This window comes from Bactrocera oleae, chromosome X (genome assembly GCF_042242935.1).
Source record: "Bactrocera oleae isolate idBacOlea1 chromosome X, idBacOlea1, whole genome shotgun sequence".
In the NCBI taxonomy this organism is placed as follows: Eukaryota; Metazoa; Arthropoda; class Insecta; order Diptera; family Tephritidae; genus Bactrocera; species Bactrocera oleae.
The window spans coordinates 24824698-24842415 of NC_091541.1; the positions used below are offsets into that span (position 1 = coordinate 24824698).

Below are 17718 nucleotides of genomic sequence, written 5' to 3' on the forward strand. Positions count from 1 at the left end.
GCAAACCCATAACGTTCATATCCAGAACATTGATAAAAACTAAAGAATTACTACATTACCATTACAGGATAATATATATAAATGCCTTGTGCAATGCGGAAACCCAAATTTTAGAACAGTAACATAGTGACAATAGAGACAGGACCTAGACTTGACCTAGACCAATATGACAGCGTACTTGACGAGATACACAATACAATAGAGCATTGCGTAACCAAGAAAAGCCAAAATTATCGATTCCTTTCACAAGAAGAAAAATCCATCCGAACACTCTTATCTCAACTTAGACCCAGGAAAATAAAAAGAGCAATAAATTCCCTCGGCACAGCCTGGAAATGGTTAGCCGGATCCCCAGATCACGATGATTTCAAAATAGTAAATGACGAAATAGATAACTTGCTAAATAATAATAACCAACAAATGATAATTAATAAATCTGTATTAGTGGCTAAATGAGCTCAGCCTCCCGCCCTAATGCAGTCAACCACACCGCACAACACACCACTCACACGACAACACAACACACCACTTACAGGACAACACTGGCACACCACACCTGGAAACACCCACACACCACGCACCAAAGCAACCTTACTGGAAGCAGCAGCATACACCCACACACAATAACTCTACACACCAACATTAACAAAAGGAGGGAGGGCGATCGCGCCGAGCCTCTTTTCGATCGAAAGCGCTAAACCGAGAAGTCGCAGTTGAAGTTCCGCCTTTTTTCCACGGTCGTAGATCCCGATTATCTTTTAACAACTTATAAAGTGAAATTGTAATTTTTTGATTTTGATTGTTATAAATATTAATATCTTTATAAATACATGATATTGTAAATTGCGTAAAACGTTTGCGATAGAAATAAATTGTGTAATAATTTTCTAAACTTTTACAAATACGTGAGCGTTTAGTGGAACGAAAAGGTGAGGAAAAGTTACAAAAGTGAACATGGTCCTTCGAGCCTAAAAGAAAGGCACTATCGATGTATATAAAAAAAAAAAAAAATTACACATATGACCAAAGTGCAGTGAAACGGTGACAAAACCCGTAAATTACATATAGAAATATGTATATAAAGTGACCAAGTGACCAAAGTGCAGTGAAACAATAAAAAAATTCCGGAAAATAAAAACCGGCGTGAAGTGCAAAAACAAAAGTGCATTTACAAAAATTAAAAAATACATACACATATGTACATATAACAAGTGCAGTTATTGAAAGCAAATGAATTATGGATATACATATGTACCGGTGAAAAGTTTCATATATATTTAATATATACTTCAAAAAGCACATCAAAAATAAAGTGAAAAAAAAACAAAACCAAAAAAAAAAAAAAAAACACAAAGCGGGCGCGAAATTAAACCAAATAACCCATATAAGCGGGCGCGAAAGTAACAACAATATTAACAATAAACCTAAACGGGCGCGAACTAAAATAAAACATAAGATCCAAATATAATAGGCACGGAGGTTACACCAATCATCTGGAACAAAGAGGAAAGGACTTTACAACACAGATATTCTAAATAAATATATAATACCCCCTAAAGCCCCTGGAGGAATGCCAAGTGAGTTGTATCGTTTCCATTATTCATTATTGTATATACATATGTATGTAGTATGTTGAAATACGATTTTATATCGATCATATAAATTCAGGAATATATCCGCTAACGTTCTAGACAAACGGGAACCAAACTGTTTCTATTTACGGTTATTTTACGGGAAAACTGAAAATACCGCTATCACGCAAAACAGTTTGGTATAGCATATATATAATACAATAATATATATATAATACAATATCAAATACATACATAATAAATCAATGCCTATAAGCTTACCATTGTGTTTTAAACACGTCAATTTCCCAAAAAAAAAAAAAAATTTTCAAGCATTTACTTGCGAAAAATTTCCGACAGACCCCTTAGGCTTAACAAAGCAATAAGCAGGTCTGCATAAAAAAAGTAAGAAAAGGCAAAATAACAACTTAAATACAATAAAAGAAAATAAAGAAGAGAAAAGAGACAGATTTGAGTAAACATACTTACATACATATATACATATATACAATACACGTATGTTCATATTTATTATATGCATATTATATATACGTAATTCCTAAGTGCAAAATAGCAAAGCGAAAGCGAAAGCTAAAAAAAACAAAAAAAAAAAAAAAAAAAAAAAAAAGGTGCTCTCTTGCATACGCACAAATTTAGATATCTAAATATATTTACAAGAATCTATACACACATAAGTGCAGTCGGTAAAATACCTGTATTTTACCAATTCTCTTAATTCGTACCGCGGAAATAATACGCATATACATATACATATGTACATACGTACATACAGTATCCAATGCACTTAGGCCTGCATTCTCTTAATACATAGGGTACACTCGTGCGAAAAAGTAATCGTAACATTTCGCAAATTAAAACAGTACGACAAACGGAATTTTAATTTGGCCAATAACAAAAATATAGCACGGTTTAATAATAAATACAAAAAAGAAATATAATTTATATATATATATATTCATATATGTATATTGGTTGAGCAACAACTAAATTATATTCAAAGTCCACTTCGGCATCTATTCGGCAATACCCCTTGCAGTAAGCAAGCAGGATTGCATACAAGAATTCAAAGCACAAACAAATCGTGCATACTTTTATATATAAAGTGATCTCTTCACGAGCGCTCATTTGTACATTAATCCAATATATATATAAACTGAACTATAGGTATACCCTATAGGACTTGCGGACACAAAAAAAAAAAAAAAAAAATTTTTTTTAAATAATTGCGGTTATTAATAAAGAATTAAATATAAACTTTTGTAATTCTTACAAATAATAAAATATAATACAAATACTTATTTGATAACTCAAATAAAAAATCGGTCTTAATTATACAAAAAATTTTTTTAATTCGAGCACCTTTGTTTATTGTATCCGAATTAAAAACTCTTATTTACGTAAAAGATTTTCGGTTGCAGTTATAATTTACAAAGTATCGCTTATTTTATTAAATATACATTGAGAAAATTTACTTTTTTTAATTTTGCATTTTTCTAATGAGCACAGATTCAAAAGAATCTAAATCTTCACAACTATTGAAAGTACCAAAAATGATTTCGGACGAAAAAAGTCTATGTACACCTGCAGAAGCTACACGCTCTAAGCAAGGTGCGACAAAACAAAAAAGGGGTAGAGACATTTCATACACAAAATTCATTTCGGAAAGTGACAGTTTAATAAGATACTGCACTAGATTCTCATCTTCGCCAATTCAGAACAATTCTGAATCGGTTTTAGAAATCAAAAAAGACAATCTTGACAATTTTTGGTCACGTCTCCAAGCTGCATATGACGCCATAGTAGAATCTGACGACTCAGATCTACCAGAAAATTTTAAGTCCTCGGCTTACGCCAAATATGAAAACTGCTTAGACCAGTTCGAAGAAACTAAAGCAATGATTTCCGATCAGCTAAAGCTAATAAAAGCAATTGCACCTACTCCACATCAGCGAGTAGAGCTGCCACAAGTACAAAGTCAAGAGGCAAGTTCAGGCATCCATCTCAAGGTGCCCGCATGTGACACAGAAATATTTCATGGTGGTTATGAACAATGGCCGTCCTTCCGGGACATGTTTACAGCCGTTTACATGAACCACCCAAAATTATCAAATGCACAAAAATTGTATCACCTCCGATACAAAACAAAAGGTCAAGCAGGCGTAATAGTAAAACAGTTCGCACTAAATGACGATAATTTCAATTTGGCTTGGGAAGCTCTTAAATCTAGATATGAAAATGAGAGAATATTGGTCGATAAACAAATATCGGTATTAATGAACTTGCCAAAAATTCAAAAGGAAACAAGTGAAGAATTTATCAAACTTCAATCCACTGTTTCAAATTGTTTGTCGGTTTTATCGACACAAAATATTCCCACAGACAGCTGGGACCCTATACTGGTAAACATATGCACTGCCGCATTACCAGAAAAATCATTACTTCTATGGGAGCAATCGCTCTCATCACGAAGAAAATGCCCCACGTGGCAACAAATGAAAGATTTCCTAACTACCCAGTACGAAATCGCAGAAAGGGTAGATAAAAAAATGGTCAGAACGAAAACCGTTCAACACGACCTAAATAGAAGCTTCCACAGACCCCAAGCCAGTAGCAACAACAATTTAAATAGAAGCTTCTTCAGAAATCAAACGTTCTCATCCGAACAGTACAAACAAACGTCATGCGAACTATGTACAGGGGGGCATAAGCTCAAATCTTGCGAGAGATTCAAAAAATTGAATATTATCGACCGAAACAATTTTGTAAAAACAAAGAGACTTTGTACAAACTGCTTGTCACATGCGCATACACTTAAAGAGTGCGAAAGCAAATTTAATTGCGTTTATTGCCATAAACGACATCATTCTATGCTTCATTATAACAATTTTTCCAGCTCACCCCCAAACAGCGCAAATATGAAAAGAGCCACGGGTTTAGTTGCAACAGCAAATCCCGAAGTGCGAAATCCCGATAATTGCCAAGAAGCACCATGCTGCTCAAAGGCATTAAAAACTCAAACGCTACACAGCGAAATCCAAAGTAGGGTACTACTACCCACAGCAGTCGTCTCCATCGAACACCGAGGAGAGCTGTTTAAACTTAGGGCCTTAATAGACCAAGGATCACAACGATCTTTCATAGCGTCTAGGGCACAAAATAGGCTACAACTGCCAACAAAACAAGCCAACTTTGAAATTACAGGAATGGGCGGAAGAGTAGTTCAAAACTCTAATAAAATCTGCTCCATTACCTTAATTTCCCCCCAAGCGGATAAGCACATACAAGCAGAAGCTATAGTCTTACCGCAACTTACAAATATGCTTCCAAGCTATCACATAAATAGCAAGCATTGGCAAAAGGTTTCACACCTAAAGCTAGCAGATCCCAACTGCAACACCCCCGCTCAAATAGACCTTCTATTAGGAAGCGATCTCATACCACAGATTATACTCGAAGGTATTGAGAAAATTTCAAATACACTTCTGGCACAAAATACTATTTTTGGATGGATCCTAAGTGGACTAGTTTCGGAACCAGTTACCACCATGACCACTCAGGTTGAGGAAATCTCAAACGAATACCTCAATTCACAATTAAAAAAATTTTGGGAGTTAGAAGAACTCCCCCCCATATCAATCACAACCCCTGAAGATCAGTATTGTGAAGACTTTTACAAAGCCACAACTACTAGATCAGATAATGGTCGGTACGTCGTACGACTACCACTAAAACAACAATTTCCTAACACACTCGCCTTAGGTCACTCTCGCACCTCTGCAATACAGCAGTTTTTAAGTATGGAAAAAAACTTACTTAAAAAAGGTGAGCTTAAGCCAGAATACGATGGCGTGTTAGAAGAATACCTCCATTTAGATCACATGGAGGAAGTAAGCCCATGCGAAAAAATCATAAATGGCAAATATTACTCATTTTACTTGCCTCATCACGCAGTAGTAAAGCCAGACAAAAAAACAACTAAAGTAAGAGTTGTCTTTAATGCATCAAGATCTACTAGCTCGGGGAATTCCCTAAATGATATTCTATTTACGGGACCCACGCTCCAACCAGATTTAATGCTACTCATTTTAAATTGGCGTATATTCAAATACGTATTTAACGGAGACGTCGAAAAAATGTATAGGCAAATAGTCGTACATAAAGACGATCAAGATTTTCAGCGAATTATTTTCCGAAAATCTCCCAATAGTCCGCTACGCGACTATAAACTTAAAACAGTTACCTTTGGCGTCAACTGTGCTCCATATTTAGCCATTCGAACACTCCACGAACTGGCAGAAAACACAAAGTCAGAATTTCCTCTGGCAACCAAAGTGTTAAAAACACAAACATATGTAGACGATATCTTGTCTGGAAGTCACAGTCTTCCACAAGCATACGAGTCACTCTCACAAGTGGTAAAAGCCCTCAAAACCGCAGGGTTTCCGTTGAAAAAGATAACGGCGAATCACCCTAATATATTAAAAAATATACCGCATGAAAATTTGTTAGATACTAATTTCCTTAAATTCGAAAAGGAAAGTACAACAAAAACTCTGGGGATCCAATGGAATGCGATATCTGACCAGTTTTCATACACGACAGAGTCAATATCTGCATTATCCGCCATAACAAAGCGACAAATTCTATCCTCTGTGGCAAAACTTTTCGACCCCGCAGGATGGCTTTCGCCAATTATGATACAAGCCAAAATCCTAATACAAGAATTATGGTTAGATGGAACCGACTGGGACGAACAAGTAAAACCACTTCGTTTAGAAAAGTGGTCCCAGTTTGCGAGCAATCTAAATGATATCTCACAGATACAAATCCCACGATGGGTAAATTATGCCCCAGAGCACAAAGTCGAACTACACGGCTTCTGTGACGCTTCTGAAAAGGCATATTGCGCAACTATATATGTTCGCACACAAAGCGACACTGCGACCACATGCCACTTACTAGTAGCAAAAGCAAAAGTGGCTCCTTTAAAAACAATAAGTCTACCACGACTTGAATTATGTGGAGCGCTATTACTAGCCAAACTAGTGTCCATCGTACAAACGCATTTAAACATGGCACAATATAAATTATATCTATGGTCCGATTCCGAAATCGTATTAGCATGGTTAGAAAAACCACCACATGCATGGAAGACGTATATTTCCAACCGAACGTCTCAAATACTTGACCTAGTAGGATCAGCCACTTGGCGACATGTAGCCAGTGCTGACAATCCTGCTGATCTAGGGACAAGAGGGTGCAAACCCCTGCACCTTGTCACCACCACCCTCTGGTGGAATGGCCCCCGATGGTTAACAGAATCTCCTGATTCTTGGCCACAATCGCCCATGCGCAATATAATAGCCCCAGAAAGTCGAAAAATCGACTCCTTTCACGCAACATTGCAGGATAATGACATCCTTGAGCGATTTTCCTCGTATCCCCGAGCCCTCAGGGTAATCGCTTACATGCTCAAGTTCATAGAGCGACTCAAAATTAAACTTAAGGGAGTAACTTCATTACACTCCCAATGCGATACAGTGACGCACCTAGACTTACAAAAAGCAAAGGTCGCTCTTATCGCATCTACGCAAGCGCGTTATTTCAGCCGAGAAATATTATTACTAAGAGAATCGAAGCCGATAGATAAAAAGAGCTCACTCTTAGTCTTAAATCCATTCATTGACACGAAAGGAGTACTCCGTGCGAATGGTCGGCTTGCCAATTCCAGCCTGACGTATAACGAACGTCATCCCATAGTTATCCCAGAGAAATCGCAACTTGCCACCTTATACCTTCACTATGTCCACGTGCTTTTGCTACACGCAGAACATCGCCTCATGCAACAAATAGTCCGTCAAGAGTTTTATATTCCAAGACTCAAGCCCAAAATAAAGAAATGCATTTTCATGTGCAAGATCTGCACTATGCATAAGCAGAAGATGCGAACGCAGATTATGGCAGCACTTCCACCGGAACGCTGTAACTTCGCTCTGCCTTTCACCATTACAGGTGTCGACTTTGCTGGGCCTTTTCAGATAAAGGCATCCATGTTAAGGTCTCCCACCCTCATGAAAGGCTATGTGGCTGTCTTTGTCTGTTTTACGACAAAAGCAGTACACCTCGAGCTATGTACGAATCTGACAAAGGAGGCTTTTCTCGCGGCATTTGCTCGCTTCGTCGGACGACGCGGTTTTCCGTCAAAACTCATGAGCGACAATGGCAAAACATTTATAGGAGCTCAAAGAGCCACAGAAAAACAGTTCGTGAATTTTGTCAAACAAGTCTCACCTGAAATTGTACAAAAATACGCTCCCCAAGGTATTAACTGGCAGTTTATTCCTCCAAGCGCTCCTCATATGGGTGGTTTATGGGAATCAGCTGTAAAAAGCTTCAAATCCCACTTTAAAAAAGTAGCTGGAAACTACAAATTTAATTATGAAGAATTTACAACATTATTAATTCGCATTGAAGCCGTTCTCAATTCACGGCCACTAACGGCACTCTCGCAAGATCCCTCAGATCTCACAGCCCTAACTCCAGGGCACTTTCTAAAAGGAGCACCCATTCTGGCCATACCTGAGCCAGGCGTGGAGTCGCTGTCCTTGCATAATAGATGGGAAAGAATTAAAATTCTCCATCATGATTTCAGCCGCCGATGGAAGGAGGAGTATATAAAGGACCTTCATAAAAGGTATCGCTGGAAAACTCCCGAAAAAGCGCCAAAGCTTGGAGATTTTGTCCTAATCCATGACGATTGTCTCCCCCCTACAGAATGGCGGCTTGGTTGCATAGAGAAGCTACATCATGGTCCCGACGGTCATATACGAGTAGTTGACCTCCGTACTCGAACCGGAACGCTAACCAGGCCGCTCGTTAAACTATGTTTCCTACCAATCGCAGATAACAGCGAAAACGCAAGTAATAAAAGATCCGTACAATAATATTATATATACACGCAGAAAACAAAATATCCGTCTAATAACCTAAAACCGAAATAAACCGCAAATATGATAAATCACCACAATATATACTAATACAATAATGGGTGGACTAATACGACCCCCACTAACCAAATAAAGTTGGTTAAGTTTAAAGGGATCCATTATCTATATCACTGAGTCGTAACTAAACTCGCCTTTTCTCCATACAGGTAGTTATGGACGCTGAAATGTCAATTACCCCTACGCCAACCATACGTTCGGCTGTCACTGTGCCGCGCCCTGGGGCTACCCCCGTAGCAGCGCCACGAACAACAACAGCAACAACTGTACCGACAGCTCCACGACGTGCCATGCGCCCAACGCCTACTGTAGTTTCGGAGCCGCCTCGCCTCCGCTGCCCGCTCTGTTGCCGTTCACACCGGCTGCAGCACTGTCCCATTTTTAAGGGTATGACACCCAATCAACGTCAGCAGGTGGCCCAGGCACATGGGCACTGTTTGAATTGTTTGGCCCAGACGCATGACACGCAGGAATGCGTGTCTGATATCGTGTGCCAATACTGCGACAGGCCGCATCATACCTTGCTGCATCGAAACCCAAGGCGCCCTGTCGCACGGCCCTCAGTACCCCGCCGCCATGATGCAGGCCGTCGTCCACAGCCAAGCCATGCAGCACGACCCCGTCGACGACAAGCACTCGCCGCACCCCGTACTTGGCGTCAGCTCCATAGCACCTCAACACCACACCAACCCTTAAGGCCGCAGACTCGCCGCAGGACAGGCCTCAGCAACGTCGTGGCAACGCTGCAACAACTCCAGCGACTGCTAGGCTGAACATTCGCCTAGGGGGGCCGGGATGGCTAAATGAGCTCAGCCTCCCGCCCTAATGCAGTCAACCACACCGCACAACACACCACTCACACGACAACACAACACACCACTTACAGGACAACACTGGCACACCACACCTGGAAACACCCACACACCACGCACCAAAGCAACCTTACTGGAAGCAGCAGCATACACCCACACACAATAACTCTACACACCAACATTAACAAAAGGAGGGAGGGCGATCGCGCCGAGCCTCTTTTCGATCGAAAGCGCTAAGCCGAGAAGTCGCAGTTGAAGTTCCGCCTTTTTTCCACGGTCGTAGATCCCGATTATCTTTTAACAACTTATAAAGTGAAATTGTAATTTTTTGATTTTGATTGTTATAAATATTAATATCTTTATAAATACATGATATTGTAAATTGCGTAAAACGTTTGCGATAGAAATAAATTGTGTAATAATTTTCTAAACTTTTACAAATACGTGAGCGTTTAGTGGAACGAAAAGGTGAGGAAAAGTTACAAAAGTGAACAATTAGAAAGAATAAATAACTTAACACATATTACAAATATAATCTTAAGCGAAGTAAAAGCGAATGATGCTATAAAGTTAGAATTAGAAAGAAATATCGAAAGAAAATTAAATTATATTAAGGAAGATTTAAAGAATGTAGACTATTCAATTCAATGGGCAAAAGCCAAAATTGTTAATTTATTTATACTGTCGAATGAAGAAATTAATGTTATTAAGGAGAAATTGGAAAGGCAAAAAATGCCTTATATAAATGTAATAGAAGCTATAGAATTTAGTGATGTAAAAATCGCATCAAATTTATCATCTATTATTTACATTGTAAAGGTACCTATTACAAGCGAAGAAAATTGTAAATCATTAATAATAAAACCTGTAAAACAAGATAATAAAGTTATTAAACTAGAAAATAAAAATTTAATTGATTGTCAGAAGAATATATATAATATAAAAAATAGTTGTAAGAACCTAAATGATGTATCTATATGTAAACAAGAAAACATAGAAGAAGTCACACAAAGCAGCTGCATACCGAATTTACTTAAGGGATATTCAGCAAACTGCACAACCATCAATGGGCATCATATACCAACAATAGAAGAGATAAATCATGGCCTTATACTTATTAACAGTTACAATGGCACGATAGAAGTAGATCAAGACATCATCAATCTGCATGGCACATTCCTAATCAAATACGATAACGCAACCGTAATAGTTAATGGTAAAAGCTATATAAATAAAAGCCAATTTTTTGCGAAACCACTAAAAGCAGTCGTTAATTCCGCAAATACCACAGCAAATTTGGAAGAAGTTCTCTCGTTGCAATATTTGAAAGAGCTTAATGTTGCAAATATCAGAGAAATCAATGCCATCAACACAAATCATAAAATCAACGTTTTTACTGAATCGGTTATAATTATACTCCTTGTGGCAATGGTCCTAACAATGGCACTAAAAAGAATAATTGCAAACCGAAAAGGAAAAATCCACATCCAAGTTGAGACGAAAAACGTAGAAAACAACTCTCCAATACCGATGGAAACATCATCTCCAGCAGTTGTCCATATTTCAGAGACATCCATCGAGGACGCTACATGTTTTAAAGGGGGAGGAGTTAACACGGTATACGCCGAAATACCTTTTCCACGATCTACCTTAGCTTAGGCAACAAAATAACTTTCACAGTCAAACGACACCACACGCGCAATTGCCAAAATGCTGACTCCACACCGTCGCCGCATGAGAACGTCTGGCCAGCCAGCCCACAACAACAACAATGTGCAATTGCACCTGCTTTGCAACGTGACTTACTAGCATAAATTAGCTGTAAAACCAAAAATGTAAGTTAGTTCTAATTTTAATTTTAAGCAATAAAGTGAGTTGTTTTGTTTTTGCGCGTAACATATTTACATGTATTATACGCATGTATAATATGGTATTTACAGTAGGGAGCACAAATGAGTACATATTTGTGATTCGTATATTTATTCCTGCATAATGGTAGAAGTAGCAAAGAAAATATTAAAAGTTTTTTTCCCCTTTTATTTGCTGTTTAATTTTAAACAAAATGGATTGTATTGTAATACAAACAATAAAATGTGCTATTTTAAGAAAAAAAAGCAAATAAAACTAAAACAGAGATACGATCAAGAAATTACATCGCAATGTTCGTTGCTTCATCCAGCATCGCAGCAGCTTTATTAGATAGGGGCAGAACAGCTCATTTAGTATGGCACATTAACATTCGCTTGAAGCATTGGATACGATATCGTAATATATTATATAACAACAACAAACTATTTGGCGGCACTTTGTAACTCCTTTCAGGTGATTTAAGACAGACACTTCATTTTATTCTGCGGTTAACGTACTCTGATGAAATCAACGTTTTAAATTATCGCGACTATGGCGTAATATTGAAAAATTACAACTGACAGTGAACATGAGCTTATACAATACAGATACATACATATAATTCAAAATCCATTTGCTGAAACTTTCTCAAAACAATTGTTAGATATTGGCAATGGAAAACTAGTTGCACATGAAAATGCCGAATGCATAAAATTACCGACGGAGTTCTGCACGATCACCAACTTACAAAATACTCCCATCGATAACATACTTCCCGATGTACACACAAACTGTAAGATTCGTTGGCAGAAGGATGGATTTTGGCAGCAAAAACATCTGAACGTCAATGGACTAGATTCAAAGGGGACTTGGTGTCATACAAATCTGTTGATGCTGTTTGCGATGTCACCGAAGGTGTGAATTATCCAATTGAGTTTTTGAATTCATTGGTTCTATGAACTTGGTTTATAGACATTGTTTAGCTAATCATTTTGCTTCAGAGTCTACAATGCGTGAAACGAATTCCTTCACAATGTGTTGTCATAAGGGTAAAGTCCATCTTCCACTGTTAATACAAAATGTTTTTTTTTTAATTTTTTATATGACGGTCTCACATTAAATGCTAGAATTATAAAGAAAAAGTCCAAAAAATTATTTCGACATTATTCGAAGCTCCAATTCGGCCTATGCTATGGTCAGTTCGGAAGCTAATATTTCTGACATAGTTTTAAGAAGAAGAGGAGTCAAAGCAATGCATAACAACACAATAGATTGTGAAGTGCTCACTGGAGTTGCTCGGGGAAAACGTATTTTAATTTCACGCATACACTTGACGTATTCAGGGACTGTAATGCTATTTAATTTTCAAAGAACACAGTTTCCAGTCATAATCGCATAATCTATGACAATAACAAATCCCAAGGACAAACATTTGATAGAGTTGGAATATTGTTGATCTTTTGACGGGCTTAAATTTTATGTCAGTAATGCTATTTAATTTTCAAAGAACACAGTTTCCAGTCATAATCGCATAATCTATGACAATAACAAATCCCAAGGACAAACATTTGATAGAGTTGGAATATTGTTGATCATTTGACGGGCTTAAATTTTATGTCAGTAATGATGGTAGGTGACTTTGCACGAGAATGAATTATAAATTTAAATTTTTTTAAATTTATTTTTGTAAATGGTTTTCTACAACTTTAGCATTTGGTTCAAAAAATTAAATACAACGTGTGATCCAAGGAGAGATACTTTTTAAATTGGCTTTTTTGACAGATCTTGCATGAGACACTTACGCTTTACACTAACACTAACGTGACACTAACTAATTCGTGTAACTTTATTACGAAAATTTACGTTCTGTAAAGAATGTGTACCAAGCCATTCGCTCAACTTTTGCTCAACATAATCGGCCTACTGAACGTACTATTCACAACGATCACCCATCTCGAGACGCGGTATTCATTATTGCATAATGTTCGACCAAAAAGATCACATCCAGCACACAGTGAAGAAAATATAGCTGCCGTAGCTGAGAGTGTACACGAAGACCATGGAAAGTCTATTTTGCGCGGTTCGCAGCAACTCGGACTGACCTATGGAACGACTTGGTGCATTTTCCGCCGAGATCTTAAATTGAAAGCGTACAAAATACAGCTTGTGCAAAAACTGAAGTCGCTCGACTATCCAAGCGGCATCACTTCGCTCTATGCGGTCTTGAAACATTCCAAGATGATCCGACGTTTTCGAGCCAAATTTTGTTCAGCGGTGAGGCTCATTTCTGGATCAATGGTATGTACACAAGTAAACTTATCGCATTTGGGACGAAGAGCAATCTGAAGAGATTCATAAACTGCTATTTCATTAAGAAAAAACAAAAGTTTGGTGTGGTTTGTGAGCCGGCGGAATCATCGGTCCATATTTTTTTCACCTGCTATCGCACCATGATAACCCACTACTTGATGCCAGAAATTGAAGTTCGTGATCTCGGTGACATTAGGTTTCATCAAGACGGCGCCACCTCCCACACATCGCATCAATCAATGGATTTATTGAGAGAATACTTCGGTGAGCATATAACTTCACGTTTTGGGCCGGTCGATTGGCCTCTAAGAGCGTATGATATAACAATGTTAGACTTTTTTCTGTGGTATGTCTTAAGTCTATGCGGACAACCCCCCTTCGATTCATACCTTAGAGCAAAACATCACGCGAGATACATATTAGAATAATTCACCACATATTTTTTTTGTAGTTACATATTATAATTACTCACCCTTTATATATTGTAACGTAACTTTTCTTTTGTACATAACTTTTCTCTTTCATTTATGATCATCAACTTACCTGAATTCCTGAATAAATGAATATCCTACAGGCCCAGATGCAAGGCTGCTGACGCACTACTCTCCCAGATGGTGATGGAGAACGGCTATGATTTAATCATCATAAGCGAACAATACAGAAAAAAGAGAGTGGAACCTGGCTAGAAGATAGCAGCTCAAGCGCCGCTATATGGCTACCCCCAAGAAGTAAAATCACCATCACAGGTAAAGGGAACAGCAACGGTTTCGTCTGGGCCAGTTCCGACTTTTTCACATACACGAATTCCAGGAAAAGCTCAACAACATTGAAGACACGGCTAGGTCTATAGAGGGCCCTTTAGTTGTCGCCGGAGACCTAAACTCGAAACCCATAGAGTGAGGTATGCCAAACACCGACTGGAAAGGTAAGCGCATCTTAGATACTGCAGCGCGTCTCGGTCCAATAGTGCTAAACTCAGGAGACGCAACTACGTTTAGGAGATCGGGGTGCGAGGAAACTACATCAGACATCACCCTATCATCAGAACGTATAGCAGGCTTAATAAAGGAATGGAGAGTACTAGAAGTATACACTGGCAGCGATTATCAGTACATCTTCTTCGCGATTGACACCGGCATCCACGATAAAAACCAGAGAAGAAATACCGCCAGCCAAAAGTGGAACGTTACGAAATTAATCTCCTGGTTCCTGGCTGGTCCTAATCAGTAAGGGAAAAGGAAATCCCAGCTTGCCATCAGCATACCGTCCACTATGCATGCTCGACAGAGCGGGAAATCTTTATGAAAGACCACTTAATCCCAGACTCGAAGCGGCCATCAATGAAGCTGCAGGACTCTCCCCTAGACAACATGGATTTAGACCCGGCAGGTCAACTTTAGGAGATATCAGATGCGTCATTGAAAGTGTAGAAGCCACACAGCGCAAAAGAATAGATTTGCTGGCGATCTTAGATGTCCGAAACGCCTTCAACAGCGCAAGATGGGTGATCATGATCGACGCTCTCGAATGAAGATTCAGAATCCCCGACTACCTCAGGGCGGTAATGCGGAGAAACCTTAGCAAGTAAAAATTGTTGTACCCAAATAGAGAGAGATCACGACAGATAGCGATTACGTCAGGAGCAGCACAAGGATCCATTGTAGGCCCAGTTGGTGGAACATCAGCTACGACGCCATACTAAAACTCGACATGCCAGACGAATCTTACCTTATTGGCTACGCGGACGACATCGCCGCAGTAATTACAGCCCGAGACACAGAAGATGCGCGAAGAAAGCTAAACCATGTCATGATACAGACGTGTCAGTGTCAGGTAATGCAGTATTAGTTATAAGCGGTAATATCCCAATTGACCTCCTGGCATACGAAAGGAAAAAGCTGTGGGAGCTTAAGAAAACATCTGAGAATAATAAGAGGGCAATCGAACAAATAAAGAAATATACGATGTCAGCATGGCAACGAAGGTGGGAGAATGAGAGCCGCGGCAGATGGACGGCCAGACTCATAAAATATGTAAACTTATGGACAAGCCGGAGATTTGGAGAAGTCGACTCCTGCATGACACAACTGCTATCCGGTCACTAATACTTCCCAAAGTACCTCCACAGAATGGGAAAAGTCAAAGAGCCGTCATGCCCATACAACGACGCGACAGAAAACGGCGCTGAACACACATTCTTTGAATGTACGCGATGGCAACGGGAACGCACCGCTGTAGAAGACCGGGTTTGTCCAATAAACACGGACAATTTAATCAGCGTCATGCTGGAGAGCGAAGCAAACTGGGGGATCATCCAGAAATTCGCAGCAAATTTGCTACGCACCAAAAACCGGGACTTGGACGCAGGTGCGCATATGTAAATCTCTCAATGAGAAAAATAGAACGCCACCCTGAAGTAATGCAAACGCGGTCCCAGAGTTGGCGACGGTTCCTTAGAGGGGGTGTTTTTAGTGAGCTGCAAGCGGCACATACCGCTGCTGCGACGACAGCAGTGATGATGCGGAAAGCATTTTTCACCCCCTCACCCGCAAAGAAAAAAAAATTATCATCAACCTCTTGCATATAGGTACCAAAAATAACGTATATGGCAAAACAACGTTTGCGGGGTCAGTTAGTATATTCATAAAATTGCTTGAAAATATGTTCGTGAATATACCCGAGCAATGTCAAAAGGAAGTGAAATCAGTCCAGATCTTTACTGCCCCAAATATATCCTATATAAGGATTTTCGTATTCCCACCGGTTTTTAAACCGTTTCGGTTGGTCAAAATGTGTGATATTTTAATAAATTTAAGTGGACAAGCTTTCTTAAAAATTATGTGGTTTAGTGCTAATATGATTGGAATTGGTTTAAACCTTGATCCAAACCCATATCCTTAAGGGGTTAGGGGTAGTCAGAATTTTCAAAAAATTAAATTTATCAATTTATTTAATTTAATTTTTATTCTCAGAAAATTTCAAGTTGTCCGATAATTACTTTCTGAGTTATTCGACAAATAACAAAGCGCGCTCAGGCACTACAGAGCGCTCGGCAGCAGGTAAGTGAAACTTTAAATGCGTTTTTCTCAAAACTATGTTTTTTGAACTGGTGACAACTGTAACTCGAAAACCGCTAAGTACATTTTAATGAAATTTATACAGGTTTTAGAATACATAATAAACGCGGTTTCGAACGATTTTTTTTTTTTTTAATTTCGATTTTTTAAGACCAACTGTTGATTTTTTCCCAAAAATCTAAAAAAAAATTCCTGAGGCCGTCATTTTGTTAATTTTTGAAAAAACCAGGATTATCTATTTATAAAACTAGTTTTTTTATCCGATTGATTTTAGATGAATCTCCAAGGACTTATGATTGTCACCGCAAGGACCTTTTTTGGAACTGGGTCAACACACAACACAGACAGCTATAACTTTGTGAACTAAAATTATTTTTTGGAAATTTTCTTCAAGTCAAAACATTGTATAATAATGCCATATTACTACACTTGTAAAATAACATGATTTAATAGCAAAAAAAATTGCTGAAAATTCTCATTTTTTCGTGCTTCTGACTTCCCCCAACCCCTTAATATAATTAATTTCGATCCGCTGGTTGACGTTTCGCGAATCAACTCAATATATTAAATTTCGCCTTTCCGTTGTCAGATTTATCTTATTTTAAGACAATTTTAATATAATTTCCGCTGAAACTAAAACTACTTTTTGACCTATAATATAAGTTAATAAAATACAAATTTGATTGTTAACCATTCAGTTTCGTCGAATAATGCATGTTGAATTCTTTTCCAACATTTTTTGAAATGAAATTTTGCCACCTGAATGTATCTCCCCGAATTTGGTCTTTGCAAGTTGCAACAGTATGAAATGTTCGGTTACATCGGAACTTAACCTTGCCTTACTTGCTTTGTTTTGTTTTACTTGGGTGCAACTCTCGACTTAATTTTATTCTCATATTGTATATATTTAACATTGTTTCTTAGTGCTATTAATATTTATTTACACTTGATTAATAAATAATTAGTAATAAAGACAGTTTTCACTTCACATCTACTATTTGCTATAGTACCAACGACATGTTTCCAAGCCCGATCACCAATGTTGTGGGATAACCATAAAGATTCGATGACTGAT

At 38.4% G+C, this 17718-nt stretch overlaps 2 protein-coding genes across 3 annotated transcripts in view; one reads left to right on the plus strand and one right to left on the minus strand.

The window, feature by feature from the left end:
- Gat (GABA transporter) overlaps positions 1-17718 on the minus strand; it is a 300362-nt gene that overhangs the window by 88805 nt on the left and 193839 nt on the right. The window lies entirely within an intron of this gene.
- On the plus strand, positions 8505-9610 carry LOC138858118 (uncharacterized). The gene has a single exon (XM_070112600.1). The coding sequence runs from the start codon at positions 8752-8754 to the stop codon at positions 9367-9369; it is 618 nt and encodes a 205-aa protein (XP_069968701.1). The 5' UTR covers positions 8505-8751; the 3' UTR covers positions 9370-9610.

What these genes read in the sequence shown, in the direction of transcription:
- LOC138858118 (XM_070112600.1), top strand. Translation starts at nt 8,752, where the DNA reads ATGGACGCTGAAATGTCAATTACCCCTACGCCAACCATACGTTCGGCT.